The sequence below is a fragment of the Periplaneta americana genome, chromosome 17, assembly GCF_040183065.1.
Source record: "Periplaneta americana isolate PAMFEO1 chromosome 17, P.americana_PAMFEO1_priV1, whole genome shotgun sequence".
NCBI classification, from domain to species: domain Eukaryota; kingdom Metazoa; phylum Arthropoda; class Insecta; order Blattodea; family Blattidae; genus Periplaneta; species Periplaneta americana.
In genome coordinates, this window is record NC_091133.1 from 50670523 (window position 1) to 50693601 (window position 23079).

At 34.4% G+C, this 23079-nt stretch overlaps 1 protein-coding gene across 1 annotated transcript in view; it reads left to right on the forward strand.

Moving 5' to 3' along the window:
- The first annotated feature begins 6876 nt into the window (after positions 1-6876).
- The window catches only part of LOC138692739 (uncharacterized), a 55520-nt gene continuing 39317 nt past the window's right edge, over positions 6877-23079 (forward strand). The window contains exons 1-6 of the mRNA XM_069815932.1: positions 6877-7028; positions 13785-13893; positions 13973-14212; positions 15023-15180; positions 20267-20509; positions 22871-22985. Of these exons, the coding sequence (XP_069672033.1) occupies positions 13809-13893; positions 13973-14212; positions 15023-15180; positions 20267-20509; positions 22871-22985 (841 nt within the window). The 5' untranslated portion in view covers positions 6877-7028; positions 13785-13808. The remainder of the gene's footprint in view (positions 7029-13784; positions 13894-13972; positions 14213-15022; positions 15181-20266; positions 20510-22870; positions 22986-23079) is intronic.

The following is a 23079-nucleotide window of genomic DNA, read 5'->3' on the forward strand; positions in this document are numbered from 1 at the left end:
ATGTTTGATTTCACGAAACAGAGTCCGTGACTACAGTGCAATATAATTTTCGTACTCAGTGTCGTAATGATCCTCCAAGTAGGCCTTCGTCTTGTCTCTTTCCTTTCTGCTGTAAAGCGCTCTCTCCTGAGCTCTAAAGCGCGCGCTTGCGCCTATGGGCATTAGTTGATATGACTGTTATAATGTAACAACTGGTCTTATTTTATTTGTTATTAACTGTACGTAGGCGAGAATAACATTCACAAGCTAATTTATTATTTAGTTTTAATTAAAGAATTAGGTGAATTTACAGCTACAAGGCGATTATGCCAAGGATGTGGACTGACACCTACATTATTTAATATATATATCTTCAACAAGTCTTTACAAGATAGAACAAATAATCTGAGTAAGGTGGGAGTGCAAATGTTTGTCCACGTCTTGATCTTTGTGGACGACCATGTGGATATAGTGTAGTACAATACCTGATGAAAAAAGTGTTTGGTGTATACAAAGAATGTGACCTCACAGTTAATATATCCAAGACAGAGTATCTAGTCTTCCGAGAAGAAGAACAAAATTTACAATATCAGTTGTATACGATTAAATCGGCACCACAGTTTAAATACTTATTTATGATAAATTATACATACATCAGATGTCAGGATATCCAGGGGGATAAACGAGAACGATCCTCCAAATTACAATGAATAACATATCAACACATAGGACTGAAGGTTGGAGACTCACCTGAAAAAGAGAAAGAACAATTATTAACTGTGGAGATGGAGGGGTTGCGAAGGAGTATGAGGATTTCCAAACTAGGACATAACAAATGAAGTTTTCATAAAAGGAATGAATAATAAGGCTATACGTGAAAAAGTGGTAGAGAGTATCGAAAAAAAAAGTTATTATAAATGACAAGACGACGTACAGCGTGTAAACGAAGGAAGAGTCATCGGATGACAGGGAGAGGATAATTTGCGAGAACCATGATAGAAAGAGGAATACAGAAAAGCCAGTGAAGAGAAGCTGACGAATGTGATTACTAGACAAACACTAATAAAAAGTGGAGAAGCCTTTAAAACTGAGAAGAAAGTTGAGTAAAGAATTAAACATATTACAAAACAGTATATTTTGATCACATTTATTTTGAAAAATAATTCCCAACTGGAGTGTTTCATACTTACACATATTAGCCTATATTTTAGCTACAGATTTTTCCAAGTTACAACATATAGAAGTTAATTATGTTACTAGTAACAGAAAACCTTAACAGAAACTTTGTTAGGTTCTTTGACCATGATTCCGAATTCATATCACGGAAAATTTTCAAATGTTGGCGGGTAAAGTACCGTTCGGAGTCCTTATACAGTATTTAGTTGAAAGACAAAACTTTTATTCACAAAATCCTATAGTAAATCAGTGACGGAGGCCAATTATAAAGAATAGCTAGCTATAACCTAACATATTCGATCTAATGACATACCTTAGAATTTTGATAGTTTGTTGAATTTGAGGTTTCTATAGAGTTTTGAATTTGAGGTATAAAAGATTTGTATGCTTTATTGAAACGTAGGAAGAAAATATTCTGACCAATTCAATTTCAGCCGTCAAATAAAGGTAAAGCTTAAGAAAGTTATTTGTCGTTGACCTTTTGTATGGACACTGAATGGAGTGAAATTGTATTGTGAGTAATAAAACTCACTGAAAATTAGATATGTATATGCTTTAAAATGTCGTAGGTGTTTTGTCAAGATATTTTGGAAGACAGGAAAAGTAAGACGTAAGCCTTCAGGACAACCTCAACGGTATATTAATTATATTCTTGACATAGACCAAAATCTAATTAATTTAATTTACGAATCTAATCCATGATAGCATTTCTTACGTTCGTCTTGTGGATGAAATAAACTCGCCAGGATCAAAATTGCTGAAATATGAATTATGAAAAAAGATTATATTGTTTAGTCAATTGTCCGAAGACAGGTTAATACTATGAAAATAAGGTAGAATTTTGCTGAATTGTGAGACATTCTTTGAGAAGAGAATATTTCATTTGTAATTTACTGATTTTCTTGAAAAGGTATATTTAATTCTATATTTTGTGTCGAAATAGTTATTTGTGCAACAAGTGGATAATCTTGATCATTATGACATGAATGAATGTTTGACGCAAGAACGATAGTGAGTGCGATAATTTTCACGAGTGTCATAATAAGATTATCCACGAGTTGGATACAACAGTTTATGGCATCTTAGCATTACAAATTGCAGGAAATGAAATGTGAAAGAAATTTGGGATCCATAGCTGACAGAGTCTTCATAAGTTCGTATCGACTGTTGCACCTGGCATTGACAATAAATAAAGAGAAATGGATGACCTTGCAGGTTATGTTACAAATGTTCCTTTATTTTGTCAATATAGTTTCTCCGAACTGTTTTATGTGATATTACAAAAGTGATACAAAACTGTTGAAGATGGAAATAAATGATACGTTACCTCCTGTCCTCCATTTCATTTCTTGTTATGTCGCAAGTAGAAGCGGTAGGCTTAAGCAAGATAGCAAGAGTTCCGGTATTACGTCATAGCGAATATGCCATTGCTTTTATTGGCACGCGTGCTATAATAAGCCGATTACGAACGATACTGGATGTAGTAACAATCTGTTTATAATGCTAGGATGGCATAAAATATTTTACACTTATTTATAACGCTTTCACACAAATCTTTATAGTAAATCATTGCTACTGGCTACTATTCTAGACGTATTCTTGTCTGATAGTCCATTCTGGGTTGAACAGAGAAGATTTACTTTAAGATACTTGAGGAATTTTGGCTTCGGGAAGAAATCAATGGAAGGATTCATCATGGACGAAGTCAAAGATACTCTTTCGTACTTGTAGGATCTCAAAGTAATGCAGGTATATATATCATATAGGCCTTTATATAAATATAAATAATGATGATTTGTATTTTTTTTCCATTTTACCTAGCTTTGAGCTTGGTAAATATGTATTTAAAATAATTCATTGCATTACATGTGTTACAGATTATGCTACAAATTAAGTGCGTAAGTCTAATTTTTAAATGAAACTTAGTTATGAGACAGAAATATAACAAACGTCAATCTCTATGTATGATATTATGCAGGGTAGGCCTATTCTCCTTCGAGTAAGATGCTAATTCATACATTGCGTGACAAGAGATACATTTTGTTATAAAAAAAACTTCGACTGTCCTTAATTTTTCGTTTTTTTTTTTTAGTTCAATCATAAAGTACTGCATAACAAGTTTGTCTGTTTAAACGACTGCATAGGAACTAAAAATGAGTTGATACTACCTTTTTCTCAACACTCGTTACAGAAACCAGGTATAGAGTTTCGATATTAGTCGATGCTCAATACTATAACTTTAAAAATGAGTGTGTCTACACGAAAATTACTTTATTATTGCTTTTCCTATGGTCTTGATTAGTCCCATATTTGAAATAGTTAAGGTTCATTAATAATATCTGTTGGAATTGCTTGGTTCGTCTGAGCTTAATAACAATTTACCAATAGGCCTATATATTTCGCGCCTCATTGATCACATCCTATTTTCTTAGAAAGCAAAGAATTTCCAGTTTCAAATATTTTTTTTTCCGGAGAATATTAGGCTTTGTCAGTTTTAGTTACATATCCCGAATTCATTCACAAGTCTTATACCTTTGACAATACTAAATATTTTGTAATACAATAAGTCTATTTCCTTAGGAATTCCTCCTACGCACTATTACTGAGGGATTTTTCAATCCCCCCCCCCCCTCCACGATTGGAGCTATTGACATTTTTGGTTTACGAGGGGTGAGGATTATTTTATATTTTTTAGTTGTGGAAAGGCAACATATATCTGTAAAACGCGGAACAGAGGTGGATATATCTCATTCTTTCGTAAACTTTCGTATAATGGAAGTTGAATTCGAAAGAAAGAAAAAAAGAAAGAAAGAAAGAAAGAAGGAAACAAACAAACAAACTGAAAAGTAACGAATACTTTTCCCAAAAGTATCGAGGGTATCGAGGACCCAATTCTACATATATTTAATTATTTTACATCCCTTTTCTCTGTATGAAAAACGTAGTTTCGAAAATAGTAGTATCAAGGAATTCAAGAGGGCAATTTATTATGGATGAATAAGGCAAGACAGTCTCTAACATTCGTCCTTTTGGCTTAAAAAAGAAATTCGGATTTTGTAAATGGAGTTATATGAGACGACTAAATATGAAGCTTTACTACACTGAGTACACTAAGGTTCTCTGCGTACCCCGGTTTCGAGCAAGCCACCCCACTTGTCTCTAGGCCAGCCTCCTCTGTGCGTCGACAGCCGGCGGTCGGAGAATGTTATGAAATACTCTTATGATGACGAAATGGAGAAATGGTGACGGAATGATGTAGGAGTCTAATATGGAGAAAAACGCCAGCTGCGATATTGTCCGCCACAAGTGTCATTATGGATTTTTGAATGAAAAATCCTAGTTCAGACCGGGACTCGAACCCGGGCCGCCTGCGTGACAGGCTGGAGATCTGACTATTCAGCGTATTAAGCGTGTGGACAAATAGAAGTATTTAGGAACGATATTTAATAAAGAAGGAAAGAGTAAAATCGAAAATACGGAGAATTAATAGACTAAGGAAAGAGCAGCTATTATAGAGAAATGGATGGGATATATGGAAAAAAAAAAAGAAAAAAAAACACACGCACAATGACAACAAAGGAGAGACTCTTTACAACTGCTATTACGAGTATTCAGAGCATTTCTTTATATGGATCTGAGGTCAGGGATATTAATTATAGAATTAGGAGTAAGGTGGAAAATTCAAATATCTTGGAGCAACAGTAACAAATATAAATGACAATCGGGAGGAAATTAAACGCAGAATAAATAGGGAAAATGCCTGTTATTATTCGGTTGAGAAGCTTTTGTCATCTAGTATGCTGTCAAAAAATCTGAAAGTTAGAATTTATAAAACATTTATGTTACCGGTTGTTCTGTATGGTTGTGAAACTTGGACTCTCACTTTGAGAGAGGAACAGAGATTGAGGATGTTTGAGAATAAGGTGCTTAGGAAAATATTTGGGGCTAAGAGGGATGAAGTTACAGTAGAATGGAGAAAGTTACACAACGCAGAATTGCACGCATTGTATTCTCCACCTGACATAATTAGGAACATTAAATCCAGACGTTTGAGATAGGCAGGACATGTAGCACGTATGAGCGAATCCAGAAATGTATATAGAGTGATAGTTGAGAGATCGGAGGGAAAAAGACTTTTGGGGAGGCCGAGACGTAGATGGGAGGATAATATTAAAATGGATTTGAGGGAGGTGGGATATGATGATAGAGACTGGATTAATCTTGCACAGAATAGGGACCGATGGCGGTCTTATGTGAGGGCGGCAATGAACGTGCGGGTTCCTTAAAAGCCATTTGTAAGTATATAAGTATTAGGAGCAAGCTATTTGCTACAGAGATGGGTTGTCTGAGGAGGAGCTATAGAATAGCGGCCGTCAGCACTCGCTGAAATGGGTAAAGGGTAAGTAGTGTATCGAAATATACACCGTCGTGAAAAGGAATTGGTTGCGTTACAGACTGAGAAGAAACTGCCTACTGAAGGATGCATTGGAAGGAATGGTGAACGGGAGAAGAGTTCGGGGCAGAAGAAGGTATCAGATGATAGACGACATTAAGATATATGGATCATATTATGTGGACACTAAGAGAAAGGCAGAAAATACGAAAGATTGGAGAATGCTGGGTTTGCAGTGAAAGACCTGCCCATGGGCAGAACATGTATGTATGTATGTATGTATGTATGTAGGCCTATGTATATATGTATGTATGTATGTATGTAGGCATATGTATGTATGTATGTATGTATGTATGTATGTATGTATGTGCAGAAGGAAGAGGTGGAAAGCATACCTGCCAGTAGCCACGGTTGCATGCCAGTGGATCTCTTATCCGCGGGTAAAAGACGCTAGCCCGAGGGTGTACTGTGCTGATGACCACTGCTGCAGAATATCAAGATTAGAAAAAATGAAAAGTGAGGGACTCAGAAGGATTACTAATTAGGAAAACACAATTATTGAAGGAATGGAGATGAAGACGCTTAGGTGGTTTGACACTCCAAGAGGATAAATGAAAATAGAAGACATAGAAAAATTCTAGAACGGTTAAGCTACTACTGTATTTGAAGCAAGAAGGAGATGACCATCGAGATGATGTTGAAGAGATGAGTAGAAGATGCGATGAAGATTAGGATGCTAGTGGAGGACATGTTTTTAGATAGAATTAAATGTAAACTGAGAACGGAAAAACGTGTCAATAAATCTGTGTATAATATTACTTTTATTATTATTATTATTATTATTATTATTATTATTATTATTACTATTGGATAAATGATAGAATGATGATAGAAGAAGTAAGATTATACCGCGAAAACCTGTCCCGAATATCGTTTCTGCCTCTATTACAAGTTCTGCGAGATTTGCACCTGTATCTCCAGCATAAATAGCCACAGTTTCTAGTAGTTCGAGTAACGGTGCGCTACTTCGAAATTGTCGATAGGCCTAATGAATTCTCCCTAGCTATAATGCAGCAACCGCAGTTCGCGGCTAGTTTCCACCCTCTGGCAAGAATACTTGTTTACTCACAGGAACCTGCAATCTCCCAAAAAGCGGTACTTGATCATTTTATCTATTTGTTCAACGGGACTTCTCACGCCCACGGGATAACAGAAGTACTGTACACTGATGCAACAAACTGATTTCAGGTGCTCATGATATTATGACAGGTACTGACGGAGACATGGTCCAGACTGTTTGCGCATTTGAATGATGTGGCGGTTTCTGCGTACGGCCAAGGTCACACTACGTCACAGAAAACGTGAAGATAATAATACATCTTCCCAGTACGACGAAGACCGCAGAGAGTTGATGTTCCTGGAGTATTTACTCGACTTCGAACAACTTTAATAACACAGTCTTGAAAGACTGATGGTCGAGGTAGGTGCTACATCTAGTTTTTCATAAATTGGTTTTTGCTGGACATTTTTTTAGACATTTTTTAGAAATTCTGCGTTCAACAACATTAGTGAAGGTCCATACGTCTATGGTACACTAACATAATATAAATATTAGATATTTGGAACATGTACAATAGGGTGGAGTGAATCTATGCATGAAATTGTTTTTTATCTGTTTTTTAAATGTAATGGTTGCAAAAATCTGTCTTTTCACGTAACTTAGAAATGTGAAAAGTATGGACTTTCTATATTTAATTTTTGAAGTGCACCAAGGGCTTTGAAGTTTTTACAAATTATAATTTTTATGTCTTTTTGTATATTTATTCCATTATGTTGTTTTTCATTATATAGCTTTTGTAAAATTGTTTAATTTTCATATTGATCATGGTAAGCACGAATCAGTTGTAATATTCTTGTATGACTGACCGTCGGAAAGATTTCTTTACCCAGATTTCCTTAGTTTTGATAGCAACTCTTTCTGAAATCTCTCCAATAGTAGATTCTTTTGATCTGAAGTCAGGTTTTAATTCATTTTTGACCCATAGGTAATATTTCATTACGTTATGATAGGTAGGTAATTGTGATGGGTTCAGCCTCTCTGGCATTCCAATACAGGGAAGAAAGTCAGATTTATTGCCTTAATTGGAGCCATTGTTCTGATTTAAATACCTTGCAACTTAAGAAGAATTAATTTTTCATTAATTATATCATACGAGTTTTGTAATTATGCCCAATTTTCTTATAAATTGAGATTTCTGTGATATTTCAAGATGAAATAACAGGGGACCAAAAATATGCAGAGTCTTTTAACATGTATTTTTTAACTTTTTCCTGACATCCTGTTCAGATTAAAGCACTCGTTAAAATCTGAACCTCCAAATTTTGTGAAAACTCAAAAATTATGGTCCTCTTGGGGCACCTCTAAATATTAAGCTAGACAAAAAATATTTTGCATTGTTCTTTATCATATCAGCCCACAACTTTTCCCTGAAATTACATTTTGATTCCATAAACTTCATATTTTCACTCCACCATAATGTACAATTCTAGTTTTACTCACAATTTGTAATTTTATCCCTCTTATTAATGAGTTTACGTAGAGAAAATGCGTGTTTTTGCTGCACATCTTATCAGGCCTATTTGCTATTTTTTTAGACAATTCCAACCTTACATCCTAGACAGACACATCGTGTGGAACTCTCGTCACAAGGTGTCGTTAAACTCAGGGAATTACTTTCAAAATTATATAATATGTGAAACTGTAATGTAATACTTATGTACGAGATGGACCTCGAATACATGACCGTAATCTTTACGTTATAGGGCCTACGTCTATTATCAGACAGTACATATCACTTGACGACGGAAGAATAAATTGTTTGTATGCATGTGAGGTCTGGCTGGTGTAATATGTAGCTAGTCTGCGATGTATATATTAGAGGGGAGAAGGAACTGGCCACCCTACCTCATTATCTCCTGACCTAGTTTCCTCATAAGTGGTGCCTTCTTGGTATCACTTGTGAGGTTCAAACCTGTCTTCGGACAGTTGACTAAACAACAACAACACCAATCTTCACGTAATAAGCAAGCTGCGCCTTAAAGCTTATGTAACACTATAATTTGTTTTGGATATTGACTTAAATGCATTATAATACATTCACAAAATGTCTGTGTGCCTGTCACTATTTAAGGGAAATTCTGAGATGTTGACACATTCGTGCGCTACACTGGAGAATTAGCACGTTAGATTTAAACCGTGCCGTTAGAAGGAGAAATTTGTTTCTTTTTCTCTCTACCTCCTTCGATCTGAACATTATTGAGATATAGCACCACTGTTACTCTCATCTATTTCAATGATTTTCCCTGGACCATCAATTTGTTTGGACGACATTTCTACATAGAAGATTAAGACAGATCTTACAAGCGATCTCCAGTTACTAACAGTATGGTCATCAAAATTGTGTGTCCCTTTCATCTCGAACTAAAATCTCTCTCGCATTTTCTTTTGTTCCATCACGGCCAAATGGATTTATCTCTTCGGTATCGATGTTTCTAGTCGGTCATGGCCTTTATGACAGTGTTTGTTTCGTAATATTGATAAACAATAATATAATTATTAAAGCAGGGAATAATTGCATGGCCCCTAAAAGTTTTTTTTTTTTTTTTTTCGTAAAAGGCTAGGTATTTTTTCTAGGCCACAAATAAAACTTCAACGCGGTCATAATTATGTACTTAACGCTTTGACGAACATTAACCGGAAATTTACTTTCCGTTATTTAAATGATATTCCGTGAAACATCTTTTTTCCCCTTTATTTCGTTGTTATCTTACTACATATGCATTTTCTTTTAGTGATTCAAAACATCGTCGTTGTACTGCATAAACCTTGCACTTGACTAATGGAGTGATTTATTTAAGAATATAGTCGCGAATTTTACTACCACCATTTCGATTGTCTATTGTTTGACACGGCTCGGTACGGCTAGATGACTAGTGGCCAGCGAGTAACGTCGACTATTGACATTGCTCTACCGTGCTTATTATCCAATTGTTCCCTTATTTGTTTGAAGCCAACTGGGAAATAAAAAATAATGACTCAGGAAATAGGCTCTACACACATCTTATTTTATGTACGCAACAGATTGTAATATACAATACATTCTACATGTTTTCTATAACGAACCAACCAACCAACCAAATAAATAATAAAAAATTATTACCACATAAATAACCAAATACATAAATAACCAAGCAAATAAATAATCAACCAAATAAATAAGTAAATAAATAAATAAATAAATAAACAAGCACACAGAAACAAACAATAAAAACAATATATATATATATATATATATATATATATATATATATATATATATATACAATGTGGATCAAAAGTAGCTTTTTTCAATATTTGTTCTTAAGTTTCATACTTTTACATATTATATACAGATGTCATAACTGGAATAAACGAATAGCTGATGTAATAAATGGTGGGTTGACAACCATGTTCTTGCGTCAACTGTTTTTCCGATGTCATGTCTTGTTATTGTTGTTGTCTTGTTTTATTGTGTTAATATGGTATAGGAGTGAGAACTTCTTGAACTAGCAATTCTATGAATGGATTGGCTGTCGTGGCACAATGTAATGGCTACCCAGACCACAGTATAAGAAGAATCAGTAGGGACAATTAGCCCATTTCGTGAGAATGAATTCTGAGTGCGTATAAAATTAGCTTTAGCGGCCTTTTTCAATAATATCTCAGAATCGAGAGCAGCTACAGATCTGTGCGACCACCCCTTTGCTTTACAATCGCGAGTTCTGCAATCTTAAATTGATAATTGACACGAATGATACACTTTGAATGAACCATAGTGAATTTCTAATTTCGGAATGACGCTTCATATTAAGGGAAAATAATAATAATAATGCATATCCTTCATTAATTACTTCTCTTGCCGTAGACCCATGCTTTCCATTTGTAAAACAAAAAAAAATCTCTAATTACTATCTTTTAATTAAATATCATAAACAACTCAACTTTTGCTCAATTGCATATTCTGTCAAAATGTTTACCTTCATCTGTGTGTTTTTTTATATGGACAAATGAGTAAACTGTCAAATAATAAGACTGCAGTATCAACAAACTTTGTTTTGTCCTTGATTTACCTAATAGTTAGAATTATGCAGTATAATATTTATTAGTGACAATTAAATTAGTTTAATATTTGTTTATGAAGATTATCTCTGTGGTTATCTTATCTTGAAGAGTTTCCATACTGTTAGTGTTTAGCCAGATTTAGTTGAAGCCTGCGGTTGTATCTCAAACATTGCTGTGAGTACCTACTTATAAGAAGAACATAGGTAAGTAATTTGTAAATTTAAGGGAAGAAATATATGCTATAAAAAGAGCCAACATCAATCATCAAGAGTAGTGACTCAAATTTTAACATGCTGTCGAAAGATATAAAAATGAAATATATCATTAACAAACGAGGAACTCCAAGATGATATTATTTTAAAGTTATAAATGAAAGTATGAAGTTTGGCAAAATTCACTGTAGAAATTAAATATGTAAAACGTTTTAGCAGTGAAACAGTCTAATGCAATAGTTTTCAAACTTAGGAGGAAAGGACCCGCATTCGAAGGAACATATTTTTTGTACACTCCTTCAGGAATGTTTCCTGTACTAGCTGCTGAATAGGAAGTTAGAGATGTGGTTAGGTAAAACCCTAAATCATATTATATACCCAGATTGCTCGGTCTTATAGGCTTTGACGGTCACAACTTTTGTCAGGTTTACTATGCTGCCATCTGGTTGTTACATAAAGAGTTATGTCATAACTCCCATTTGAATTGCATTAGCGACTGTACTGCCATCTCGTGTTCGTTTACGGCGGACGGTTGCCGATCCTGGCGGTTGTTCTCTTCAAAGTGCTATCGATTTTAACATAGGGATGAGCTATCTATTATATATATGACTTAGGGTAAAACTAATATCCAGACGCTAAATAACCTAAGATGTTGATAAAGCGTCGTAAAATAACCTACTAAAATAAAATTAAAAACTGATATCAAGCATTATAATGCAGTTATTTATTTTTTCACAATAAACGTCAAACGGAAGGAAATCGTGCATAATATTATACATTTATACTAAATGAAAAACAAAATTACAATCAGTAAAACATAGTATTGTTATTTATATAAATGTTAGTTAACATTATAGTAATATTTATGTTATTTAACATGGTACATTACACATTTATGGTTAATATAAATTAATTTACTTTTGATTTTATTAAAATACACTATGTGAAATATTAAACTTTTTATATGCTTAAAATGTCTTCCAATTTAAGTTCTATTTGACTTTGTAACCTTCAATCTTAAATATGCTGCTGAGTTCATGCTCTTTCTTTTGAGACTTTTAATACCACAAAGAACAGAAAATGTACGCTCACATAAATACTGTATGTCATGGGGAACGGCATTAAAATGTTTTAATGTCATTTGTGAAAATTTATATGTTCGACACGAACTAGTAACTAAAAATGAAAAACCTTGTGTGTACTGTAAAATATTTTCCAGAAAGTGCTGCATGATAACTCAACAAGTCGATTTTCCTCATATTCGGTCAGATTTAGCGTATTACCAATCTCGTATTGGCAAAGAGATTCTGCATCTAGCTGTTATCAGAATTGGGAACAGGAAATTAGTCTCTGAGAGTTGTTTTTCAGTTGGTTATTTTATCAACAGCTGTGGTTATCTAGCATCTGAATGATATGAAGGTGATAATGCCGCCGAAATGAGTCCAGGATCCAGCGCCGAAAGTTACCCAACATTTGCTTTTAATGGGTTAAAGAAAAATCCTGGCAAAAACCTTAACCAGGTAACTTCTCCCAATCAGGATTCGAATCTGAATGTTATTGAAAAATCTTTCAATGCTGAGCACTTATATTTCACTTTATCTAGGAGGTCTTTTTAGAGGAAAAAATGAATTTCTGAAGAAATGTTGATGCGACATGTGACTTTTTTCCATTCGGTTAGTCCACAACTGCAACTTATCAATTCACTGCAGCTTCAATCCTATTCTCAGCTGGAAAATATCAACGCCTTGGAAATGCAAAATTAGTTCGATAGGTAAGGAGAAAATGTCCGCCGTATTTGGTGTGCTACTTCACACAAGCAGGGTAAATCATGTTTGTCACTTAGCTTAGAATAGTACTTTTTTGTTCAAACTAAACAGAAACTTATCTTATCTCGAAACTCGATAAATCTTGAGAGAATGTTGTCAGTACCAGTATTAATATAATCTATTCTAAAAATAACCATATAAAACTACTCAAATACATTTATTTATAGTGTAATTAAATACAATTTTACGTCTCTGCCTATATACGAATACAAAACACTTCGAGGTTCACCAAGGAATTGTGCTTGGTTTATTGGCTGATGATGAAGGATTCTGATACGGAATAAAACACAGCCACCTCAAAAGATAAAAATAAACTGAATAGGTTATCTAATTCTCAGAAAATATAATAAGTAAGCGCAGCACTATTTGTTTGACTTTGTGTGCTTAGTTTATGAGAAGTACGTTTACCATAACGACAGACATTATTAGGACTGCAAGACTGCGAGAGTGAATGTGGTTTTCTGTGTTTCTCAAGTCGGAGCCACGACAACTGTTCGGAGTAGGGTGAAATATGGTCATATTTCCGAATGTTGCATATAAATCTAAAGCACATTTTATGGACACGCTGTAGCTTTATGACTAATTTCGAAGTTATATAAGTTAATAGAACATCGGAGTAATCAAATAACGGCATTAGAAGAGTTTGGATAAGGATTTTTTCAGAGAAAAGGGGAGGAGATATTTAAGGAGGAGGAAATAAAGTCGAAAGTATAATTACAAGTATTTTCAATTAATATCTTACAGTAATTTTCAGTTGGCTATTTAATGACGCTATATAAACTACTAGGATATTCAGTGTCGATGGAATTGGTGAGAGCTGATATTTGGTGAGATAAGGCCGAGAGTTTACCACAGATCGCCGTTTGCCTTACAGTTAGGAAAAACCTCAGAAAAACCCAACCACATAATCAGCACGAGAGGAAATCGAACTCACGCTCGAGCGCAGCTCCGGATCAGGTTCAAAACTTGGAACTGTAGTTGGTAACATAAACAGTCCATAGCAAAGAAGTATACTATTAACTACTTTTGTTTTACAGTGACCTGAATACAAACAAAACGATATGGCAGTCGCACTGATTTTGGGATTTGTAATCCTTCTTTTGGTTTATCACTGGATGACAATGAAGCCGAAAGACTTCCCACCAGGTAAAGAAACACAAACATTTGGGAACAATGACGCTTATATTTAATTGCACATGAAAATTCACATGTCACAATCCCACAGGTCCTCCGTATCTGCCCATACTGGGCTCTATTTTTTCCATGCCGAAGAAACTAGCGCACGTGACCATGGCAGGGGAGTGGCGCCAAAAGTATGGGCCAGTGGTGGGATTCTTTGTAGGCCCCAGAACTGCAGTGGCGATCTGTGGTCCCAGAGAAGTGCTGGAAGTTCTGCGAAGAGAAGAGTTCCAAATCAGACCGGATGGCGATTTCTTCAGAGAGAGATCCTTCGGCAAGAAACTTGGTAACATCTGAGTCACGCCAATAAAATAAATTCATATTTAATTCATTGAAATTACTTCATTTGTCTGTCGATGTGGTTCAGTAGATAGAATGTACGCTTTTCAACCAAGCGGTCCGTGGTTCGACTCCCGTCGTGAGCGGAGATTTCACTGCATCCCACGGGACTGAGTGATTGTCCCTTGTCTTGTCTTGCCCTGTGACGTCTCTACGGTTACTCTGCATCGTGCTGACCACATGGTTGGAGGAGAGGTTCACATTGTGAGAGAGTATAGTGTTGATCCAAAGACAGTCAATCTAAAGAGCATTGGATTGTTATCGCCTTGTTATGTAAGTGAGCTTTCTAAAAAGATATAGATATACTAAAAACTATTAGTAAACTTTAAAATCTGAAAGATGTCATTGTTGCAACTAAGAATAGTCGTTAGTCTATTTTATATTATGTAAGTTTGCTAGCTCAAATGGGTCATTTGCAATAAAGAGAGAAGTTCGACTAAAGAGAGAAATTTTTTGCGTGTACTATAAAATCAATGATTTGTCGGTTGGCCTCTTTTTATAAAAGAGGGGTGTTACATTCAACGATTTGAAATCGAAACTGAACAAGCAGAAGATATTTCTTAAATTAGCATAAAATTATGAGAGAATTCTATTTACTTGAACTCAGTAGGGGATATTTACACGAATTTGTGATTTATTATGTTCCTTGTAAAGTTCTATGCAAGTGATTTATAATTTTGAGACGAATACATGTTTTACACTTACTTATGTTCTTTCAACAAACATATCTGTTACTGATAAACAATTTATTGTCTAGGTATATTCTTCTCTGATGGTCCATTCTGGGTCGAACAGAGGAGATTCACTTTAAGGCATCTAAGAGATTTTGGCTTCGGAAAGAAATCGATGGAAGGATTCATTATGGACGAAGTCGAAGATATTCTGTTGCACATGAAGGATCTCAAAGTTATGCAGGTGAGTACATCAAATTATACATTTTCTGGAATTTTACTTAGTTATGAGTTTGAAGAATATCTTCTTAGAAGTGTTTAACGTCTTGCTTTAGTAAAATTATGCCAACAATTCAGAATCAGCTTTGTGAGTTAAATTCATCTAATGCAGTAGATTGTGACAACTCTTCGCTAGATTTTTGTTATTTCTCTTAAACAATCTTAATTCGTAGATTATGTGTAGAATCCTCCGCATGATTACCTAGAGGCTCCGGGCAATCCACAACAGTATACATATTATGAAGTACAGTGCGGCGTACACACTACGGGTCTGCTGTTCAGTGAATATGCCAAAACAAAACAAAGATAGGTGCTTGGAGATCAGTGCTCTAATAAAAGGATTTGTTACGGAACGCTTCATTGGGATAGTATAAAACATATCTTATTATGAAGAAGGGGAAAATTTTAATTTGAAACACTTAAAATGTTTGCATTCCCTCGTAATGTGTAGACATGTGAAGTAAGTAGATAGTGTAAATAATTTTGTTTTTTTTTTAATGTGATTGATTGTCCTATTGCAATTTCCACCATTTATTTTTACTTATTTATTTTTATTTAAATATTTATTTATTTGTTAATGGAAAAAGTTACACAACACAGAACTGCACGCATTGTATTCTTCACCTGACATAATTAGGAACATTAAATCCAGACGTTTCAGATGGGCAGGGCATGTAGCACGTATGGGCGAATCCAGAAATGCATACAGAGTGTTAGTTGGGAGGTCGGAGGGAAAAAGACCTTCGGGGAGGCCGAGACGTAGATGGAAGGATAATATTAAAATGGATTTGAGGGAGGTGGGATATGATGATAGATGCTGGATTAATCTTGCTCAGGATAGGGACCAATGGCGGGCTTATGTGAGGGCGGCAATGAACGTGCGGGTTCCTTAAAAGCAAGTAAGTATTTATTTGCTTATTTATTAATTTATTTATCTCAATCCTTTCAATAACTTATATTAATTCTAAACTCATTTCCACTTTGATAAACTATTTATTCATTTTAAAAAGTTCAATTTAAAAATAACGAGCATTGGTTTCTACTGTTTAGGTGAAAAATATATTGTGAAACAAAAAATAAGTCTGTCTAGAATTTAGACGCATTTCACTTATTGTGAGAATTATCTTCTGTTTCACATAAGGTGGCTTTAAATAAATATTTAGTTTGTTATTAAATTCACGTGACGTATATTTTGTGCGTGAGTATTATTCTCATTGTTCAGTGCCTATAGAAATAAGCAGATGTAAACACACGAAACGGTGCGGGGAGACGAGTCAGAGCTCTCCGTTCCAAGCGAAGCCAGTATAGGTCAATGATCCATGCACACCTAACTTGTACTCAAAGTAATCAAACGCAGGACTCTAACTATGCGACACTGGTTCTTTTTCAATGTAGACTTAAAATAAACTTTTCTAGTGCCTTCAGTGTTATTAATTTTAGACAATTTATACTAAGAGGAAGACAGAAAATAGGAAATATAGGAGAATGCTGGGTTAGCAGTGAAGTACCTACCTCTGCGGGAAGAAAAATATGAATTAGTCATAAATTACTCAAGAACAAGTTTGAATATTTGAAAGACTGCACATAAAATTGTATTATTCTATGTGTCTATCTTTCTGTAAGGAAATACATGGCGATGATCAGGACTTACAGAGAACTTAAATGGATGTTCTGTGTATTCATTTCAAAACATCCCATTTGAATAATCTTAGATGTGTAGGGAATATGATTTTGAGTGAAAATAAATCGATTTAATTTTCGCGAGGGGAGGGAAAAGTTCAGAATCACTCCTGATTAAATTTTCTGTTCCATCTCTTCACCTCTACTCATCTCCACTTTTGAATTTCAAATTGCACCCCTATCTTTAGACTCACCATTTTAAAGGGATGATAGACTTTATCCGTCTACCAAAAAAAAAAAAAAGTTAAATCGGTTCATCCGTTTCTGAGAAAGAGCCAGAAACTTATCATTTAATGAATAACGATAAACAACAACAATAGGATTACAGGAGTTAAAAATGAATATATGTCAATTATAACAAATTACAAAAGAAACAGAATCACAACAATAGCTCAGGCATACTGATAAATACCCAAATATTCTACATCCGCGATATGACCTAAGATGTTAAAGCTGTATAAAATAAACTTAAAAAAAAAAATTCACCGGACGATACCACGACAACAGGAACTCCAGTTATACCAGGCAAGCAACAGGTTTGTTTATCTTTATAATACTGTATAATGCCAATTAAACTTTAATTCATTACTTAATACATTAATTCTGGCTCTATCTCAGAAATAGATGGACCGAATTATTATTATTATTTTTTTTTGGTAGACGGGTATGTATAATATCATCCCCTTTAAAATGATGTTCTTGACAATAGGGGGTGTAGTTTGAAATTCAAAAGTGGGGGATGGGTGGAAATGAAGGATTTATTTCTACTGGCAGAGTTAAGGCCAAAAGACCTTCTCTTCCACTCAACCAGTATAAGAATAATAGCAAATATAAAAATGATAGCAGTATAGGAGCAATATAGATTAATAATAATAATAATAATAATAATAATAATAATAATAATAATAATAATAATAATAATAATAATAATAATAATAGCAAAATTGAGACAAGCTTAGTTACATGTAATTCTAAGTGTCAAACAGTATTGCAACAATGTGAATCGAAGCAATTATTAAAATAATAGAGAAAATGTTTGTATAAAAAATAAAAATCGATCAGTATCGAAGCAGTCTATTTGACAACCGGCTTTTGAAAGTAGTTGATGTCTGACAGCCCTTTAAGATATGAGGTAGGGAGTTCCAATGACGAGAAATTGAAACGATGAATAATGAAAAATATCGTGAAGTGTTGTGATTAGGTATACTCAATGTGCCGGTGATCTGAGATCGAGTATTTAGGTTATGATTGATGCATAAATACACGAGTCGAGACGACAGATAACTTGGGGTTGAGGTGCGCAGAATTTGAAATAGAAGAGAAAGACGGTGTAAAGCTCTGCGGTCGTTGAGACAGAGCCATGATAAGGATTCGAAAAATGGTGAAATATAATCGTATCTTCGGATATTGTACAGTCTTAGAAAAAAGTTTTGTAGCACAGATACTTTACGTATAAGTTCCAGAAAGGAGGCAGTCTACATGATCAGAGGATGAGCGATCTGGTTCACAATTCATGACTATTTTTCGAATATTTTCTAGTCAGAAAATGAGTTTACCCGAACTTATTATACACGGAAGCTTAGTGAAGTCGATTCTGTAGAGCTCGAGGAAACATTTAATAATACAATCAGTAAAACTGAAATTATTGAAGCAACTTTCAAAGTTGCAATTGATACTACAAGTAGATCGGATCATGTGATTGTAATGACAATTAAAAATAACATAACCTCAGACATAATATCAATAATAATCGAAACAAAATTGCTTGTTTTTGAGCGAGTACTCCCAATCCTTATGACAAAATAAACATTTATAATTTACAAGGGTGGTGATAAAAATGTACTAACTGGCGCCCAGTAACACTTTGCTCATTTATACGCGTAGTAATTGAGAGAGAGCACTTAACAAAAGTCTTCATAGCTACGTTACATTTAATAAACACCAGACAGGTTTTGTAAATTCACCTGAGACGCATGTCAATACATCTTTTTTAGACAATATTCTGAAGTCTGTGGTTTTTCTAGAGCATATAGGAGCTTACTGTCACGTACTATAAAAACAAATACAATTACTATGAAAGTTGTTGGCTTAAGGGGTTAGGTACAGCTTACAGGAGTAAAATTTTGGAAATGTTCAACATTTTTTTCTCCATTACTGTATCTTGTACAATAATGAATATTAGTATGTGTAAAACACTGTTCTTCTGCTATAAGAAAAAATATGTTTATGATTAAAAAAATATATTTACTTTTTTTTTTTTAAATTCATTTTACTGTGCAGTGATGAAGCGTTTCCCACATAACTCAACAACTATTCAACATTCTGTGATGACATTTTTTGTGTGTGTTTATGCATGTAATATCTACAATATGATGCAAAATCACTTCTCTACCATTGATAGATTGCCTGATAAAAATAAATTCATTAAAAAAATTGTCAAATATCAGTATTTTCTGCTAACACAAAAAAAATTATTTATTAAGAAATGTAGTTGAAAGAGCATGATATTGTAAACATGAGTTTCAGCAATAAAATAAAAGAGAGAGAACATGAAAAAGTTAGAAATTTATGAGTTATGAGGGAAAACGCTTCATCACTGCACAGTGAACTGCCACCATTATGAATTTTGAAAAAAAAAAAAAATATATATATATATAATTTTTTTAAACCGTAAAAATATTTTTTTCATATAGCAGAAGGACAATCTTTTACACATACCAATTATCATTATTGTACAAGATACAGTAATGGAGGAAAAAAATGTTGAATATTTCCAAATATTTTACTGCTGTAAGCTGTACCTAACCACTTCATGGTTAGAGCACGAGAAGTATACCCAAATGCTTGGTGCAGTTTTGGACTTCACTACATCTACAGAAGTCATATCTATTAGATATCGTAATTGCTGCACTTAAGGAGTCTATTTCAATATTAAGAATCCATTTCTTTGCCAGTTGTAAATTTTAATACTTTCGTGTGAAAAAAAATCCTGTTTAATTTCCGTTACTTTTTATAGAACTATTGTTCTATTTTTTATTAGACCTTTGTCATATTATTATACTTCTTCCAGTTTTTTATATCACTTTGTACATGTCACAAACCTCGAATGAATGAATGAATGAATGAATGAATGAATGAATAAATAAATGCCGTAAATACATTCATAAAATAATTAATAGCAATATTAATAAGCATACCGATACCGTACTATCTTCATTAGTTCACGCCTCGCCGCTGTGATTTTGAATGTTGTTTAATTATTGGTACAACATAATATCTTCAATGATGCCATGCTTCATGTCAATAAGACTAGCACAGCTGAATATCTATAAAATAAACTTAACTTATTGGATAAATTGAACATGATGCAGGTGACCGGACTGTTCAGCGTGTCCACCCTGAACGTTCTGTGGGGAATGATTGCCGGCACCAGGTACGAACGGAACGATAAGCGTCTGCAGGACCTTCTCAACAGGCTCACTGAGGCCTTCCGTGCAGGCAATCCCACTGGAACTCTTATCAATATATTCCCCATACTCAAACGGATCGCCCCGGGCTTCCTAGGACACACTAAGGTCATGGACACACTCAAGAGCCTGCAAGACTTCTTCAGAGTAAGTGAGCTAGCAGTCACTTCTGTTTGTCAGTGCTTTTCTACAGGATTATTTAAGAGTCAATCAATTGACGGGTACTTCTTTTGTATGAGTTTATAAGTAAGTTAGCTAGCAGTCACTTCTGTTTGTCAGTGCTTTTCTGGAGGACTATTTAAGAGTTAATCAACTGACGGGTACTTTTTTGTAGGAGTTTATAAGTAAGTGAGCTGGCAGTCACTTCTGCTTGTTAGTGATTTTCTGCACGACCATTTAACAATGAATCAACTGACTGGTACTTTTTTGTACTAGTTTATAAATATTTTTACATATCCTCATGGATCCCAGAGCTGCATTCTTTCAATCCAAAGATGTCTGCGCTTTGGGGAAAACATTTCATCACCACATATTTCAATGAATTTTTTCGTCAAATTTGTTGGAATTTCAACCACTTGAAGTCAACTGTCTAAAAACGAATTCAGTATCCATCTGTGACTGTTGTAATTGTTTCGATTTTCTTCCGGAAAATACTCAAATGATCTTCTTTAAAATTGTGTAAACTTAATTACATGTAGGCCTACATAAAAACAAATTCAGAATTTTCCCTATCATACATAGCTATATATTCCGTGAGCTCTTGAATACACTGGAATGAATCGACTTTATTTTTGTCAAGTTATTCCGATCAGAAATAAGGTTCTTCATAAATCCTTTGATTTTATCCCTCGCTTTGCAAACTACTACTGAAAGTGTTTTGAGGGTTCAAAATTATTAGCAAGAAAGGCTAGTATAAGAAGCCAAAGAGAACTGAAAAATAGGTTTGAATTATATTCCGACTTCTAGTCTTAAGATATATTAAAATTTCTGCTCTTAACTGGAAAACTCTTTTCAACACATTAGGCCTACTTCTCGAAAACCATCTTATTTCCTTGTGATAAGGGAGATTTTTATATAACAAACCCATACATTCATAAATTTAGCTGAAAATAAAAGTTTGCAACACTTTTTCTTCGATGGCATTTACCACTTTAATGTACGCAGATATTATCAAACATTTTCGAAAATCCAGAAAACAAAGATAAACATTGAATTTGCACAAGTAAGGCCAAATTCAACAGTGTTCATAAATGAGATATTAAGCATACAAAGAAATAATTTATTACAGTTGTATGAACACTTTTTGTAAAATTAAATTAAAATTAATATAATCAGTTAAAAGCCAGACATGTTTCGGAGGAATGCTCCTCCATCTTCAGTGGCAATACCACGACGCTGGTACAGATGTTCGACCGCGTATCGTGGCTTAAGGAGACAAAAATGGCGCAAACAACATTTTGGTTTTGTATTGAACTATTACCTCAGCTCCAAGGCGGTATAGTTCGAAGTATAGTACCGGTACTATATCTCCACCTTATATGCCTTCTTATTCTGAAAGCGCTTTTTTTTAGTTGCATGTTCATGTTACTGTTTCTGCTTCCTTTACCATGTCGAGTTATATTTATTTTCCCATTCGTTATTATATGGGTTCCTGACCTCGTTACTAACCCCTCCAGTTATGTGTGGTGACCTGCGACTGCCTGTTGTTTCGTCCTTGCAGTTGGGATAACTTTTTTTCCATTATTTCTGTTCTTTCCCTCGTTTAACGTAGTTGTACAAGTTAGTATATACTTACTCGTAGTTATAGTTAGTATAGTGGAAGAGAAAGCCTTACGGCCTTAACTTTGTCAGGCAAAATGCTACTGCAACTGCTACTGCTACTGCAACTATTACATGAATACTTATCATCGACTGCCGGCTGTCTATTTCTTCCTTGTGCAAAATTGTCCTCTTCTCCTTTGGAATCTGCCCACCGTTCTCTTTCGTTCTTCTCGTTGATATGTGTAATCAAATTTCGGGTGATCTTTGTCCTTCAAGCAAAACTCCAGATCATAAAATTTTCCATTCAATTTCAGCTTATCTTCGTACATTTTAGTGAAATAACCTTTCGTTCTAGCTACTTTCATATAAGGACAGTTTTTCTTCTATTTCCTACTTCAAATGGCATAATATTTAATTCTGCTCTCACTCCTGAACCACTGAGTCTTCCTAGATTTTTCAGAATAACTTCGCTGATTCGTGTATTCTTAAAACTCACTAAGACAGGTCTACTTGAACCTTTTCCTAATCTATAAGTATGGTCGACATGTTCTTTCTCAACTCAAGATTAAAGATCAAGATCACTTTACAAATGTCGCTTACTCTCTCCAAGATCATCGGATATAGGGCTCACAAAGGGTAGGTGTACGAACTTTTGCTGTATCCAGTCCTAGTAAAGCTAAGCTAATATCTCATCTTCGTATAATACAATTTTTATTCTGCTGTAGTATAAATTGTGTTAATTTTCAGCAATCAATCAATGAACACGAAAAGTCACTGGACGAAAATAACCCAAGAGACTTAACTGATGTTTACTTGAAGGAAATGAAGCGACAGTACGACAACCCAGTCTCCACGTTCACAGGTAATGTAAACATGAATGTTTCAAAGCAAATTAGAGTTCATGTTTATTATTATATGATTTATCACAAAGGAATTTCGTATTTGATCAAGGTATG